Genomic DNA, 17,400 nt, shown 5'->3' with positions numbered 1-17,400 from the left:
TCAATAGGTACAGTATTGCTGTGCACTTATTACTTCCATTGTAGAGAGAAAAAGTCCCCAGGGTTCATTCAAAGGTAAGTGGCATAAAGTGAAAAGTAGCAATTACGCGTGCCAGAAAAACAAAACATAACCAAATGGCTCTTGTGTGAGTAGCTTCCAAGTGCAACAGCATTAATTTAACATACAGTTGTTTTTACTTGGTCTCTGGTGAAATTCCAAAATTCAGCTGACAAGCAGGTGGTTGGGTACCGTAAGACACAGTTATCTATTGTCTTTTTTTTTAAACAAGGAATTCTGCCGATGTTTCGTGTGGAATGTAAATGAGTCGTTAAGGGAAGAACTGCTGTGTCCAAGCCATAGAATTAAGATGGGGGTGGGAAAAATGACAATACCTAAAGCAACCGAGGTCTGTTAAGTCTGGAGTTCAATATAAATTCTGTCTGCTAGGACAGAACCCAGACACTCACTACTTTGTTAGCTTAAGAATTTTGAGCAATTTTTTCCATTTATCTGCATTCCCTCAAAAAAAATCATTTTCACACATTTCCACAGATACATCAATCCTTGAGGCATTCCCCTAGACACTCAGTAGGATGCCCTGCCATAAATATAATAAAAGCCTTTTTTTATGTCCATTAACCATGGACATGTGTGTTCCAAAAGTTTCATGACACACAGTCATTTGTGGCTTTTTAATTATAAACAGAAATATCCATCAGTGAAATACAGGAGCGGGCTAACAAATATCTTTATACATTTGAGTTCATTTTGCATACCATGATCCAATTGGTTGAAAGGCAATGCATCTATGCCCCTCCCTTCCCATCCTGTCACAAATGATATGTGTGTGTGTACACACACAGAGTAAAAATCCAGTAACATAATGCATCAGATTCTCAGCTGCTCTAATCCACTAAAGTTCCACTGACTTCAATCGCCTATAAGGATTTAGCAAACATCTGTAATGACTGGTAATGCTATTCTGATCAAATCTTATTTCCAAAATAAGAACATTTATTTTTCCTTTATTTCATAGGCCTGGTTCACTTAATCTCAGAGAGAAAGAAAATAAGGCCCAGTGAATTACTTGACAAATGAAGTATCAGAGGGGTAGCCGTATTAGTCTGGATCTGTAAAAGCAGCAGAGAATCCTGTGGCACCTTATAGACTAACAGACGTTTTGGATCATGAGCTTTCGTGGGTGAATACCCACTTCGTCAGATGTATGTAGTGGAAATTTCCAGGGGCAGGTATATATATGCTAGCAAGCAAGCTAGAGATAACGAGGTTAGTTCAATCAGGGAGGATGAGGCCCTGTTCTAGCAGTTGAGGTGTGAAAACCAAGGGAGGAGAAGACAAATGAAGTCATATTTATTGAATGCGTTTTATTTCAACAACCAAAAAATTCTAACAGCCTAACAATGCACATAAGTTAAAAATTAATTATCACTTAGTGATAACAAAGATAAAGTTGATTTACATGGAAAAAAGAACATTTACAATATGTTAATCCTTATTCACATTGTTGATACCGCAATAAAACACAATTTGTTTTTTGATTTTTTTGATTTTTTATTTCACAAAAAAAGGCGAAAAATTGTGCTTTGTTAAGAGGCACTACAAGAAAAGTTTCTTTTTCCAAATAGATATTATATGATGGATACTGAATAAATAGACATATATGCATTGTAATTCGCAAAGTTCTGGCAAGACCACAGGCTAAAATGCCCACAGATTCACTTAGAACCACTGCAAAATTGGCAGTGAAATTAAAAATAAAAGGCAAGACTCAGCATTGAAAAAATACCTAATAAAATTTTTGGTTGAAGTGTAAAAGATACCAAATGTTGATGCCATCAACTGATGAACAATCTTGCAAGGGCAAAAATCAGTTTCCTTTTACACAGATGGAGTTATTTCAGTAACAGCAAAAGAAGACAGTTTTGAAAGAGTAACTCTTCAAAGAACATAAAGCAGCAACCATTGAACTTCGGATTAAAGCTGCAGCATACTACAGAAATAAAAAAAAGAGGAGCAAGAAGGGCTTAATTAAGCAAACCACAATCATTTTGCAAAGGTACATAAAATTAATGCAGAGCTACTGTTATGTTTCAAAACATTATTTCAAAAAGTCCCTTTAAAAACTCCAGAGGTTACTGAGCAGCTAGAATTAGCTTGTATTGCAACATGTCTTCTCCCTGTATATTGTACGTTCTGAGTAAATATCAACACAGAGGTTTGTTTTTTGTTTTTACTCCTACTTTTTATACCTTTCAAATATATAAATAGTATTAACAGTTATATTACAATGCCTGGTGTGGTAAACAGAAAATAACTTTCAAAGCCATATTGCATGAGGTCTTTGTCAAGGTTACATAAAAGCACAACACGTACAAAAAAGAAACCCTGCAGATACAGTTCTGACTGCAGTTTAGAAGAAATCTGCAATAAGTCCAGCTGCAATAGTAGTGAAGGTGAGGTCTTCTCTTGGAAATCATTACATGGAAGTGAGAAGTAATGCTACCTGGTGTTGCTCCCAACAAGATGCCTCAAACTGTTGGAAACTATAGTAGATTGCAGCTTTAGTGCTCATACCACTGAAGAGTCAGTCAGCATAAGTTCTGCTTTATGTCATATAATTGCTAGGTTAGGTGTCTGGGAAAATGTTTCACTTTATGACAAGAAGGTGATTACACAGATATTGCGGCTCATTCTTATTACCTAGAACTGCTAGGCTGCAGGAAGATTGAAAAATGTGTTCGCGTCAGGGCTGCCATGCACTGAATGTGGGCTGCAGCTTGTGAGACCAGTGGCTGAGAGCGCTTAGTACCACTGAAATAATGTGCATGAAACAAAGGAAGCCCAAGTTTAATAGACATAAAAGGGGAAAGGCAAAGGGAAGCCAAGAGTGGGAGACCCCCTTTATCAATCCATTTAACTGGACAGTTTTCTACCCAGGTGGGTTTTGACGTTCTAGTTTCCTAACTTGACTTCATGTTGAATCAAAAAATAATAATAAAAATAACAAAAAATAAAAAGGTATAAATGTCTAAATTTTAAGAACTGAAACAGAGAACAAGTAAATAAACTCCACAGTAAAACGTGGTTCATAGTATGAATTCCATTCATCAAATCCCCAAATGCTATTTTTTAATCAAGATCTCCTTAACAGACAAGTCTTCTATGCACTGAATTTCAGTTTTACTCATTTTGAATTCCATGAAAATTCATCTGTTCACTACAGAAAGGGCAGTCTGAATAATGGAACGTTCAGTATCACTTTACGTATGCACTGTGGTTTAAAGTACTTTAACATAGTAGCTGTTTTTAAGGTGCCCTGATTTTTCCCCCCCCATTTTCTCTCTTTTCTCTTTTTGGCAGTGTTGATTTATGTCTTTAAATACATACCTCAAAAATTACCCATCAAGTTGCCAGATAGGAAGCCATATAATAACAATAAAAAAAAAAAATCAGGGATAAACGTAGAAAATAAATAGGAATTCAAAAATAGTCACCACACCCTGAGAGCAGGCGGCAGTTATCAAAAAGCCAAAGCAACTCATAGTGAAGTGGTTTTAATACATAAACAAGTTTCATCTTTAAAGAACTCATTTCACAGTCTATACTTTCGGATTGTAAAGTTCTGTCCCATGCAATTTTTATATATATAAAATTTTATGTGTGTACACACACACACACACACACACACACACACACACGCACACACACACACACACACACACACACACAGAGCTGTAAATTTTCCTTCATTGATTTCATAGGTTTTTTTCTTCCTGTTTACTTGCTAGATGTCCCTTTCATAAGTGCAAGATTAAAACAGGCATAATCCTATGTGATTACAACTATTATCTCAGTCAAACATAAAAGTGTAACACTCAAGTGTCTGTGTCAAGGCGATGTTTTAATTGGACAATGCTGAATTCATTCAGTTTTCACACAGATCGTGTGCAACAGAAACAACAACAACAACAACAACAACAAATGCAAAAAGAGGAAAAAACAAATCAATAAAAACAAACAGAAAATCCTTGGATCGATGTATTGCTTTCTGTATCATGGGCTCACATTATCTCTGATCAATTTCTGAAGGAGTTGCCTTGCTTTTGTCAGGATTCTCCTCTTCAGGTTCCACTTTGTACATTTCCTCGGAGCCTTCTTCACTGTCATTCTCCTCCGATTCAGTCAGCAGCTCCTCATCCTTGTACTCTGCCACATCAACCACTGTTCCCAAATGCTCTTTTAGCTTCCCATGGTGCTTTACGTGGTAACGCTGGTTCTGGAAGAATTTGATGATTGTGTGTTTGGGCAGATCCAGCTGAGCGGACAGAGTATGAATGGCCTCCTGGTCAGGATACAGGCCTACATCATGGATAAAACTTTGAAGGATGCCTAAAGCTTCCAAAGATATCTTGGTGCGGGATCTTGGCTTTTTGGCACAACTGTCTTCAGCAGGTGGAGGTGGGGCCTCTTCTCTTGGAGGTGTGTTTTCCTTTGCAGGCTGGGACTGCTGTCTATGCAGGACCTATATAATTAAACATATACACATATTCAATGTACTTTCTGCACAATTCGAAAATGTGGCCAGCCCTCTGTTTAAAAAGGGCATTTGAGATATACAGCAGTTGGACAGAATTTAGACAAGGTTTTATTTCACCCTTTAGTACACAGATGTACTTGTGAATTTTTATTCTCCAATCCCTTTCTTCTCCACAAAGCAGCTGCACCGTAAATGCAGATTCAGAAGGACAAAATATGAAAGGCCAAGTAAAATGGTCAGAGCTAGATATTAAGTTGGGGGATACTGTAGACCAGTGGACATGGGAGTCAACTGGGATTTAGGATAGCTTGGTTCTATCCCAAGCAGATACCTCTGCCACAGATGGTCTGTGTGACCTTGGGCAAGTCACTTCACCCCTTTGTATCTCTGGGACAGGGACTGTCTCTCAGTATGTTTGTACAGTGCCTATCACAAGGGTATCTGATCTTGGTTTACATGCTATCGCATAACAAACAATATGATTTGGTTTAAAACCTATGAGAACTGCTTTTAGACAAAGACTTATATAATGAAATTTTTCAGATAGACGTGGCAGTATTTTCCTTTTTTAAATGTAGTGAAACTTGTCTTAACCCAGAGATGCTCAGACTGAGGCTCATGAGCCGCAAGTGATGCTTTAATGGATCTCCTGCGGCTCTTTGTAGCACATGATATTAAAACACTGATTTCATTATTAACCAGTCTAAGTTATTAACCAATCAGGATGCTTTTACTATGTTATTATTTTATCAACTACAGATGGTTAATAATACTTGGTCAGTCATTTTGCAGTGAGAATTTTATATTTTTATATCGATAGCTCCACATGGATATATATACAGAGAGAGAGAGAGAGAGAATGAAACAGTGAATTCACTCTACTGTGACTCTTTGAGGTAATAATGATCGCTAATTTGGCTCCTGAACCACTGAGGTCTGAGTATCACTGTCTTAAACAATCACTCAAGGGACAGACAAACTTCAGCTGCTTAAAAGAGATGGCCTTGTAGTAAAGGAGGCATAGGCGCCAACTCCGTGGGTGCTCCGGGGCATGCTCTGCACCCAACGGCAGCCAAGCTCTCCCCGTCCCCCTCCCGAGTGTGCCGCCTCACTGCTCTTCTGCCTACCCCCCTGCATTTCCCGCTGCCAAACAGCCGTTTGGCAGCACTCAGGACTTTCCAGGAGGGAGTGGGGACGTGGCACGCTCAGGGGAGGAGGTGGCAAAGAGGTGGGGCAGGGGCAGAGACTTGGGGGAAGGGGGTGGAATGAGGCAGGAAGGGGTAGAATGAGGGCAGGGTGAGGGTGGTGCAGGGGCGAGGTCAAGCACCCACCGGGAACAGTGGAAGTTGGTGCCTATGGAAGGAGGGGTAGTGTTGTAACCAGAATGGCTAGGGCAGAAGTTCTCAAACTGTGGTCCGCAAGCTCCATTCAGGTGGTTTGCAGATAGTTCCCTCTAAGGTGCACACCTGGTGGCCACACACAAGAGAGTAGGGGTCACCTACCTAATTAATGCCGCTGCACAGGTGGCTCCCCTAATTAGGTGCCTGGACCCTAGAGAAGACGCACATGTAAGGTGAGGTGGTGGCCTTCGGGAAAATAGGGGGTAGGTAGGTGAGAGGGGGCAGTGGGGTGAGAAGAGGGGTGGGAGAAATTTGGGACAAGCAGGGCTGCGGCGGCCAGAGAAAGAGGTGACTTTCCCCAGCTCCAGGGCTGCACTGCTGGGAAGAGACGGCCCTCCTTCCCAGCCTCATCAGGGCTGCTGCAGTGGGGTAGAGAGGGCACATCCAGTGCATTAGAAAGGTAAGACTACTGATATTAAAATATGAGTTGTGTGCTTTTATTTGTAGAACAAAAAAATGTTAATTATTATTAAGGTTTTTTTATATAGCGCTTTTATCCAAAGCTCTTTACAATACTTAGCTAATGGTACAAACAACATTTGGAAAGATCATTAAGTGGTCTGCTGAGACCCTCAGCAATTTTCAAGTGGCCTGTGGAAAAAAAAAGTTTGAGAACCACTGAGTTAGGGGATACTTTGGGAAAGTCTCTGAAGATAAGAATCTGCCTTATGAAGGGTGTCCTTTGAACAGGTTTCACTGCACTATGTCTGTATTCATTTTATTAACTTAGTAGCCTTGAGTTCAAATAATTAATTTTCCTGCATTCTAAGGAAGCCTCTGGACAAACACAGGTTTCAGAGTAGCAGCCGTGTTAGTCTGTATCCGCAAAAAGAACAGAGTACTTGTGGCACCTTAGAGACTAACAAATTTATTTCAGCATGAGCTTTCGTGAGCTACAGCTCACTTCTTCACTTCTTTGGTCTTTGACCCTCTAAAGGGTTTCTCTACTATTATATCATCTACTTTTTGGAGGCAGGTTTAAAGAAAGCATCTATGATTCCTACAGAATCCTAACAGTCATTTATAATCACTCAGAAAGGGCCTTACTCAGCCATTACCTCAAGTGAAACTTCCACTGAATTGTTAGAACTATATCGGAGTTACCGATGCTTTCTTTAACGCAAAGTCCATAAAGCAGATATTACTGGCACACAAAAAAAAATCCCACAGGATTGAAGGCTGCCTTTGTCCAGAGGTTTCTTCAGAATGCAGGGAAAGACTGATAAGAACTCAAAGCTACCAAGCTAACAAAATCAATACGGCCCTGGTATTTCATTAAAAAAAGGAGGAAATCTTGTTTCCCCACTTGAAAAGTATCCTTCAAGTCTTTGCTTTAAATATTCAAACATCTTGCATGTAAATTATTGTTAAAATCAACCCTACATTAAAATTGTTTAGAAGAACTAAAACAGGGGTAGGCAACCTGTGGCACACGTGCCGAAGGCAGCACACGAGCTGATTTTCAGTGGCACTCACACTGCTCTGGTTCTGGCCTCCAATCCAGGGAGCTCTGCATTTTAAATAAGCTTCTTAAACATTTTCAAAACCTTATTTACTTTACATACAACAATAGTTTAATTATATATTATAGCCTTATAGAAAGAGACCTTCTAAAAATGTTAAAATGTATTACTGGCACGCAAAACCTTAAATTAGAGTTTATAAATGAAGACTCGGCACATCACTTCTGAAAGGTTGCTGACCCCTGAACTAAAATGATAGAAATTTGTTGAGGGCTCAGACTGAATTTTATATAAAGAGCTATTCTCCCCGACAAAGCCAAGATATAACACATACACACACACACTGAGCAGAGCCTTGCTAATTCAAACTAATACTGGAAGAGATGGCTCCATTGTGGATTGCCAAATTGAGCACACAGGAAAACAAATATTAAGGTATCTGCATCAAAGTGACCTTTATTCGTTGTCCATCCATGCCAGAAGAAAGACAGGATATGGTTTAATTAGGCTACAACTTTATTCATGTATAATATCTGGGAGTACTCAGCAACAAATTGTACAATGCAGGAAGGAGAGGGTTCCCTGCTTTTCAAGATGTAGGTGCCCTAAACCCTCTTCCTCAGCCCCCCTTAAAGGGACCAGGAGAAGGAAGTGGGGTAAGCTCCCCACTGACAAGACATAGGAGTCCCAAGCTCCCCTGCTCAACTCCCATAAAGGATGATTTCCTTTAAATCCTTTTCCAATCCATTTTATCAGATAACTGTATCCCTTCCATACTGAGTACCTGCACTGGACATCCACCAAATATACGCCTACATAGAAGAATCACAGAAGATTATGGTTGGAAGGGACCTCAGGAGGTCATCTAGTCCAACCCCCTGCTCAAAGCAGGACCAATACCAACTAAATCATCCCAGCCAGGGCTTTGTCAAGCCTGATCTTAAAAACCTCTAAAGATGGAGATTCCACCATGTCCCTAGGTTACCCATTCCAGTGCTTCATCACCCTCCTAGTGAAACAATGTTTCCTAATATCCAACCAAGTCCTTCCCCACTGCCACTAGACCTCCCCCATTGCTCCTTGTTCTGTCATCTGCCTTCACGTAGTTGAAGGTTGCTATCAAATTCCCCTTCTCTCTTCTGCAGACTAAACAAGCCCAGTTCCCTCAGCCGCTTCTTGTAAGTCATGTGCCTCAGCCCCCTGATCATTTTTGTTGCCCTCCACTGGACTCTCTCCAATCCATCCACATCCTTTCTGTACTGGGGGGTCCAAAACTGGATGTAACAGTCCAGATGTGGCCTCACCAGTGCTGAATAGAGGGGAATAATCACTTCCCTCAATCTGCTGGCAATGCTCCTACTAATGCAGCCCAATACGCCATAAGCCTTCTTGGCAATAAAGGCACACTGCTGACTCGTATCCAGCTTCTCGTCCACAGTAATCCCCAGGTCCTTTTCTGCAGAACTGCTGCTTAGCAAGTTGCTCCCCAGCCTGTAGTGGTGCATGGGATTCTTCCGTCCTAAGTGCAGGACTCTGCACTTGTTCTTGTTGAACCTCATAAGATTTCTTTTGGGCCAATCCTCCAATTTGTCTAGGTCACTCTGGACCCTATTCCTACCTTCCAGCATATCTACTTCTCCCCCCGCCCCTCCCAAGCTTAGTGTCATCTGCAAACTTGCTGAGGGTGCAATCTATCCCATCATCCAGATCGTTAATGTTGTTGAACAAAACCGGCCCCATGACAGACCCTTGGCGCACTCCACTTGATACCAGCTAGATATGGAGCCATTGATCACTACTAGTTGAGCCCAACAATCTAGCCAGTTTTCTATCCACCTTATAGAAGGCCATATCAAAAGTTTTGCTAAAGTCAAGATATATCATGTCCATTGCTTTCCCCAGATCCACAGAGCCAGTTATCTCATCACAGAAGGCAATCAGGTTGGTCAGGCATGACTTGCCCTTGGTGAATCCATGTTGACTGTTCCTAATCACCTTCCTCTCCTCCAAGTGTTTCAAAATGGTTTCCCTGAGGACCTGCTCCATGATTTTTCCAGGAACTGTGGTGAGGCTGACTGGTCTGTAGTTCCCTGGGTTCTCCTTCTTCCCTTTTTTAAAGATTGGCACTATATTTTCCTTTTTCCAGTCATCCGGGATCTCCCTAGATTGCCATGAGTTTTCAAAGATAATGGCCGATGGTGCTGCAATCACATCAGCCAATTCCCATAGCACCCTCAGGTGTATTAGATCTGGACCCCTAGACTTGCGCATGTCCAGCTTTTCTAAACAATTCTTAACCTGTTCTTTCACCACTGAGGGCTGCTCACCTTCTCCCCATACTGTATTGCCCAGGACAGCAGTGTGAGAGCTGACCTGGTCAGTGAAGACCAAGGCAAAAAAAGCATTGAGTAGATCAGCTTTTTCCACATCATCTGTCACTAGGTTGTCTCCCCCCTTCATTAAAGGTCCCACACTTCCCCTGAAAATAGTAACATTATAATCCCCCTACTGCCAGAGGGTCTTTACAAGGCTACATGGGGATAAATACACCCCACTCTTCTGCTCAGCAGGAAAGGCAACACAGTGTTCTTGTTCTAACCTGGCCTCAACTGCTTCCTGCCCATCCCTGTAAACTTTTCCCCTTCTTCTCATTTGTTGTAAGGGAGACCTTTAAGGGGTAATGCCCCTTTTCTTCCAGCTAGCCGGACAAAGACCCACTCTCATAAAAGGTTTCCATGGGCATATTTATTTGGCCAAATGTCATTTTATTTCCCATAACTCTTCACACTACACTACTAAATGTACTGTAACACATTTTGTAAAAGTAATGCAGTCTCAGTAATAAGACATCTCACAGAAATGTGCTGCTATTAAACTATTGCTGAAAAGTGAGTTGAGATTGACACTTTCACATTTAGGGAAAGATTATGTTACCTTTACTCATGTTACTCCATGAGTTGTCCCACTGAAATCAGCTGGGCTACTCGACAACTAAGGCACTACTCACTGTGACTCAAGGAGGCAGAATCTGGTGCTGAATTAGATTGGTTTTACTCTCCCCACACACTCATGTGTGTGTTTGTTTGAACAGACAGACAATCTGTACAGAGATTAAAAATCCATACGATACCAACTATCAGCCCAGAAGATGCAAAAATCACATCTGTAATGATACAGTAACTGCTGGTGATGGAGAACTCTAATGCACTGAGCAATAAAATATTGGTAAGGCCTAAATAACTTCGACCAATTAAAATGAATGTTCCTGGCACTCTCGCTTCACCACTTTCAAATAACAGAAAGTTTGTGTGGTCCACTGTGGCATGCGAGCATCAGCAGAAAAGTGAGAACTACAGTACTTCAACATCCTAATTGCATTAGGCATAAAAACACTAGCCTTGCCCATGGCAGGGCTGCCCTCCGCAGTTAAAAGGCAGATATCAGCACTGGTGAAATGCAGGTTGGTTCAATTCTGACAAGACCCATCTACAGGGAAATGAACACAGTCAATGTCAATGGATCAGAGTTCCATTTCTGTACATACAAACACAGGGGGTATCAGAGAAGTTGCACTAGTTAGAAAAAAAAAAAAAAAAAGATAAAACCAAAATGAAAAGTTGCGTTTTCTGTTATGCTGTCTCCTGCAATAAAATAAGCATAATGTTCCAGCTAACTGAATAATTAGACTATTCTCTGGAGATTTTATTGTGTCCATGGATTTGTTTCTAAGAGATTTTCAGTCATATTTTTAGATAATAATGATCTGGCCCAGTGTATGTCCTCTCACAGACCATTCCTGAACAGTCTCCAACGGTAGTGTACCTTGGCATTCTAAAACACAGAGCCGTCAATAACAAGAAATTTAACTACATGAACAAACTGACAGTATGAACTTCAGAAAGCTGCATACTAGAAGCCTCAAGAAATAAATACTGCTTATCACAACTTGGGCAGCAGCTATTATAGGTACAAAAGCATCCAGAAAGAGTATGAGTTACTCCGTTTGTTCGCGTTGGAATTGGAAGTGACATTTTTTTTTTCATTCAATAAACAGCATGAGAAGTGATCCATCTGAAAAATGTTACAAGACTTCCAATCAAACATAATGATGAAAAAACCCCAACAATACAGGATCAGCAGCAGTAAAAGGTTTAATTTGAAGGAAATGAAGGGATGCCTACAGCATCTTCAAAGCAATCAAATCAAAGAGAGGGCTGTGCAAAAAAAAGATAAATACAGCGTAATTTTTTTAACCCTTTCTGAGATGGAGCAACCTTCCCACCCTTCCCAGAAGGGAATATGCTGACCATGGCTGCTTAGTACAATATATTAGAAAAAGGTCGGGTTTTGTCTGAATTAATATCTTCTTAAAAAACAGTCTTAATTTTACTTTCAGTTACACCAATGTAAATCTACAATAACCCCAATGACTTCAGTGGCACTACTCTGAATTTAGACTGGTGTTAACAGCAAATTGTAGTGGTATTATATGGATGTATAAATACAGATACATATGGACAAAAACACACACACTGCAATTCCTCCAAATACAAACAGTTTTGTATCTCCTGATTTCATAGGTGATTAACCTATTTTGAATTAGTCAGAAGTTTGTATTTCTCTTATTTAAGTGAGAATTAAACTTCATGTTTTGTAAACAACTCCTTTGGACAAGCTTCATAAAATGCACTAGTGGATTTCTGCTGTTCGATTATTACATTTACTATTCTGCACACTACACCGTCACAAAGGAAAGTTTATTGTATTTCCAGTTCTAGAATTTAGGGTCACCATTTTTCTGATTTCTCTGCAAAATTCCTATGGACGTTAATGGGTGTTCTGCACACCACATTATGTAGTCTGGGAGTTTTGGTTAATGCTGTTCTGGCTCACAGAATAGAAGTATCACTGCAGATTCTCTTTATAGCTAAAAGGATGGGGTATGTGCATGTGTGTCTGTCTACTCTATATACATGTACAGGTAGCAAGTTATAATCGGTGACCGGTCAAAGAAGAATATGCATGAAGTGTCTGCTGGACTGTGGAGGGAGGGTACAGAGAAGAAAGACACATGCAGCAAACACATTTTTTCAAAATAAAACTGGTTATCTGCTTGATGGCAAGAGACGCACACGTACTATACAGAGTGTTCCCACACACCTCTCTTTCCTGTCCCAGGAGCATGACCATGCCTCCCCATTACTTAGACATCTCTGTGGCCCCCTCATGACTGAAGGATTCAGTTCAAATTTGCCCCCTTTGTTTCTAAAACTCTCCACTGACTTGTTCTATATGCTTGTCTCACAGGTCTCCTTTCCCCACTCTCCTCCTGCTCCTCTAGCACGGCTCTCTTCTGTCCCTACACACCAATGGTGGATGACGTTGTTTAAGAGCCTCCTTCTCTGCATCTTCTGACCTCTGGAGTGGACTTCCTGTCTCCTTGCCTCACTATTTCTCCACCTACTTTCAAATCTAATTTGAAGAAATCTATCTCACCCCTTACCCATACGACTTACTTTTCTGTCCGTCCAATAGATTTAATTTTCGAGCTGTAAAAGCACTATTACACTCTAAGCAATTTTAGAAGGGACGTTGTCCGAAGATGCCGTATGAAATAGAGCTTTAGTCCCATGTACTCTAAACACACACAAACATTCACTTTTCACATATGAGCCACCACCGACAGAAAACGTACAAAAAGCTAATACGATGGAAGTTGACTTAAAAAGACAGAGTGACTAGTCTTAAATCGCACAGTATTGAAATATGTTTTGAAGGTCACAATGAAAACCAGCTGGAAGCCATGTGTAAAATATAATGGTACATGCCTGCAGGGAAGGAAGTAAGATATTGAATGATTAAGTTTAGGAAAGTATATAATGTAGTATATCATTACGGGAGTGAGCTGGATTACTTGTCATAAGCTAAGGTTTCGTGGTCTTTTTCAAATCTAAAGCAAAGAAATACTGGGGTGGGGGAAGGGGCCACTGCTCCGTTTTACAGGTAGCTGTTCCCCATCTCCATTAAGATGATTTTGGATGAGAAAACAGGCTTCAGGTGAAGACTACCAGATGTAGGTCCCACAGCAACAAACCAAACTGGACAAACACCATTGAACTACAGTTCTTCATCAGCACAGCATTCAATTTTGGCTAGATTCATTAACATTCGTTTTCACCCCACTCTCTCCCCATCTAGAACTAAAGATGATAACATGGCCGGTCATTAAGGGAACATGTACTCTCCCACCCCCCAATAAGACAATCGAATAAATATATGTATGTGTTGCATTGTGCATTGAATGTCCGCCAGCTAGCTAAAGGTTAACAAAGCTTACTTTGTGAAAAACAGGTTTTGTTGCCTATATAACTGTCACGAATGATTAGAAACAGGAACCACATTTCTACATGATTTGTGTCATCAAAACCCCAAATTCTTTGTTTTACAATGCGGTTCAATTGTTTCCTTCTTAGCAAAGAGAATTAGTCTGTGAGATCATTACTTCTAACACATTCTCTCAGAAATGGTTGAAGTTATTATTAGGTGTCCCCCCACCCCCCCTCATCCTCATAGCCATCCCTGTCACTGGATCATAAGATTACCTTCCCAAAGGAGAAGACAGTAAATTTTCTAAGTACAGGCTCTCTCTCTGCAGGGATTATATTGCCAGAAGTGACTCAGAGCAGCTGGAGGCTCTGAGGATGGCTTACCCTGGGCAATATCAGTTCCCATAAAGCTACTGTAACATGAAGTCAGAGGCAGCAAAGATTCAGTAGATCTTGCTTTCTCTTTTCTCAGAGGAAAGAATGCCCCCTACACTCCCTGGGCCAGGAAACAACCCGCACCCGGAATTTATAATATTATCCTAGACAACCAAAAATTGTAGTTGCAACAAGAACTCTTACGATGCCGATTATGGAGAGTTTTAGTCTACTTGGGCCCATGAAACCCTAAAGCTAGAGAGACGCAAGAGATTACCAGAGCTTTACAAAACAGTGGTACACACACACTTAGACCAGTTACATACTGCATCCATTACAGACATTTGGTCCCGATCCTACTTCCATTAACGTCAGTGGGATTTGTCACCAACTTCACTGAGAAAAGGACTAGGTCCTTCATGGGACTTTCAATTCACAATTTAACACATTAAGCATCCACTTCAGAACAGTTACTTTCCTTGGCCCTAATTCAAAGGTCACTGAAGTCAATGGAAAGACTCCCATTGAGTTCTGTGGGCTTTGGATTAGACTCATAATCACCATTTGCAAGACTGAACTTTGCAGTCAAAGGGTTCCCATGCTGCTCTGTCAGTGGCTACATACACCTCACAAGCAGGGTATCGCACTCTCCAAGGCTTGCATTAACCCTTAGCATGCTATCATTTACTATAACCAGTCAGCCAACTGTCATGCCTAGGAAGATGTACTACCTAGCTATATTATATTAATCCACTGGAGACATATATAGATGTACACACACACACAGCTCTGTATTTACATATCTTGCCCATAGACTGCAAAGAGTTAGCTTAATACCTTTTATTGTACAAGAATAGACCAGAACAAGACACTGTAGTAAACAAACCTACACACAAACAGGATTTCCAATCTGGGTCACACTGGCAAAAAGCATTAATTAGACAGAATTCCTGTGTTGAGACACTTTACAGGCTTTTAGGAATGTCTGCATGAGAAACTGTAATAGTAGTTACAATTTGCACCTGTGCTTATTCTTCCTTTTAAAGAAGTGGTGTGTGACTTTTTTTTTTTTTTGCACCTTGCAAAGTATACTCATTTAGATAAATATTGCAGCACAAGTTACAGCCCCAAATGAAGTATTTTCTTTAGGTTCATTCACATGTCTGTGATTTTATATCTCGACACCATAAAGCTGTGTTAAAGACTGTGGTTTAGTTCCATTGCTTTTCTTGGATTATACAGTATCCTAAGGTCAAAAGTCAGGAAAATCCAAACTGTTATTAAAAAAGAAAAAGTATCTATGAAGTGATGACAAATTGCAGACTACAGGTGTTAGATTACATTTTGACTTCAGGCAGGTTTAATATACTTCGGTTTCCTTTTACAATTGCTCCTAGCAGGTACTGTTATGGGTAAGGGATTTTAAAAAAAATGTGGTGTTCAATAAAAGAAGACCATGTCAAAAGAAATCAATATGAGCGTGCAAAATGGTAGGAAGTCTGACATGGATATATATGTTCACTTTCATCCAGTTTTAGTCTGAGCTTCCTTTAATATTGTAACCAAAATGCTAGTGGCATTTCTCGTGTATTTTTTTTTAAATGCAGTTTAATAATTGCTTCACAAGAGTAAACACCAGCACCAAAGATAATCATACAATTTGTGATATATAATGCAACTCCTTTTATCGGGGCCCAAATAAATCTTTATGGGTTAGTTGGTTAAAATGATCTTTAAACAACAGCCCTAATTCTTCTTTGCAGCTGCAAAGAGACAGCAGCTAATCTGAAAAATAAATAAATAACATAGCCACACAAGAAAGATAGAAGGGCTTTCGTCTGCAACATATTAATTCTCTGAGCTAGGTGGATAGGGAAAAAGGTTCCACAAGGAACCCAAACTCAAGTACAAGCCCAGTTTCTAAATGGGAATGAGGAACTAGTTGAGTGCAATTCATTTCAACAGCTTCCCAGCATACATTCCATACGCTTCCTTTTGCTTTATGGCAGTCATGTTGCTTAAGGGCAAGAAATAAACAGTGATAAAAAAATGGCAAGGGACAGAACAAACACAGAGCTTCTGAAACAAGGGATCGATCCTGATTCATTGTGCACCCAACAGTTTGCAGAGGACTAGAAATGAAGGACTGAGCTATTGTGGTATTCTTAATTTTTTTTTTTTTATTAGAGCAGCAACAAACTTTAATTGCATTTCTAGATAAGGGAGACAAAGGAGTGAACTGTTCCACTCTCCTTAAAAAAATATGAGTTGGAAAAAAGTCCAGTAGTCTACCGCATTTGCCTTCACATCAGAAGTGATAAGCGTTAGCAAAATTCAATTAATCTCATTGACTTAAAAAAAAAAAAAAAAAAGGTGTACTCTCCCCTCCTAGCACACATTGCTCCCATTAATGCTAATAGGGGCTTAGCATGCATCAAAGAGCAAATACACCACAAAACATTTTTAAAAGCTATCATCACTGGAGATAAAATATAAATTACAGCCTGATTACACTGTGATGCTAAGAGGCTACATTTGTGATATGACTCACAGCGACAACTGGGGATGACCAGATAACATTTGGACAGGTCTATGGTTACTATAAAAAACATCTGGGCATGGGAATTTTTTTAAAACATAGAATTACGGTCTTCACAGTTGTTTGAAGAATGTTTACAAATCAGTCTTAAAAAAAGAGAAAACTTTCTTCCATTACTTTACCACAATCATGACCTTATTTTCCAGTAATGCGTGGCTTATTTCCCCTTCCTGATCTAGGTTAATAGACAGCACGTGGCTGCACAAGAGTTACTATTTTGCCAGTATAATGTTTAAAAAATTTACAACCCTGAACATGCAAAGTAATTCATGGGTGTCTTTTCCTAACACTAACTAAACACTAACTAAACTCTTCACACAAAAACACAGAGAAAACTTTTGTCGTTGTGCAGCGCATGGGAACTATCTGATTTTATAGCAGAACGTAAATGAGCTCAAGCCAACGATCACTGGATTAGCTCTGAATTTCCCATCTCTTTCTGGTTTAAGCCAGATCCTTAGGTTTATTGTATTGTAGTTTTATGTGAAAGAGAATACACTCCTCTCCAATATCTATCTGCACTATGAGAATTTTATAAACAACATTATTTACCCAACAGGTGGAGCCATCACATACCTACTATGTGAATACGTACTATGTGGAAAACAGGCCAGATTCACTCCAGCTTCTGCTGGTGAAAACCAGGCTGCAGGGTCTCTGATGGCAGACAGGCCTTATT

General features: G+C 40.1%; 1 protein-coding gene across 1 annotated transcript in view; it reads right to left on the bottom strand.

Annotated features, from left to right (window-relative positions):
• Positions 1–2,492: 2,492 nt before the first annotated feature.
• Positions 2,493–17,400, bottom strand: part of SATB2 (SATB homeobox 2) — a 166,653-nt gene continuing 151,745 nt past the window's right edge. The window contains exon 11 of the mRNA XM_032793604.2: positions 2,493–4,543. Coding sequence (XP_032649495.1) covers positions 4,088–4,543 — 456 coding nt within the window. The 3' untranslated portion in view covers positions 2,493–4,087. The remainder of the gene's footprint in view (positions 4,544–17,400) is intronic.

The sequence above is a fragment of the Chelonoidis abingdonii genome, chromosome 10, assembly GCF_003597395.2.
Source record: "Chelonoidis abingdonii isolate Lonesome George chromosome 10, CheloAbing_2.0, whole genome shotgun sequence".
Lineage (NCBI taxonomy): Eukaryota > Metazoa > Chordata > Testudines > Testudinidae > Chelonoidis > Chelonoidis abingdonii.
This window is presented reverse-complemented; position numbering and strand designations above follow the sequence as displayed.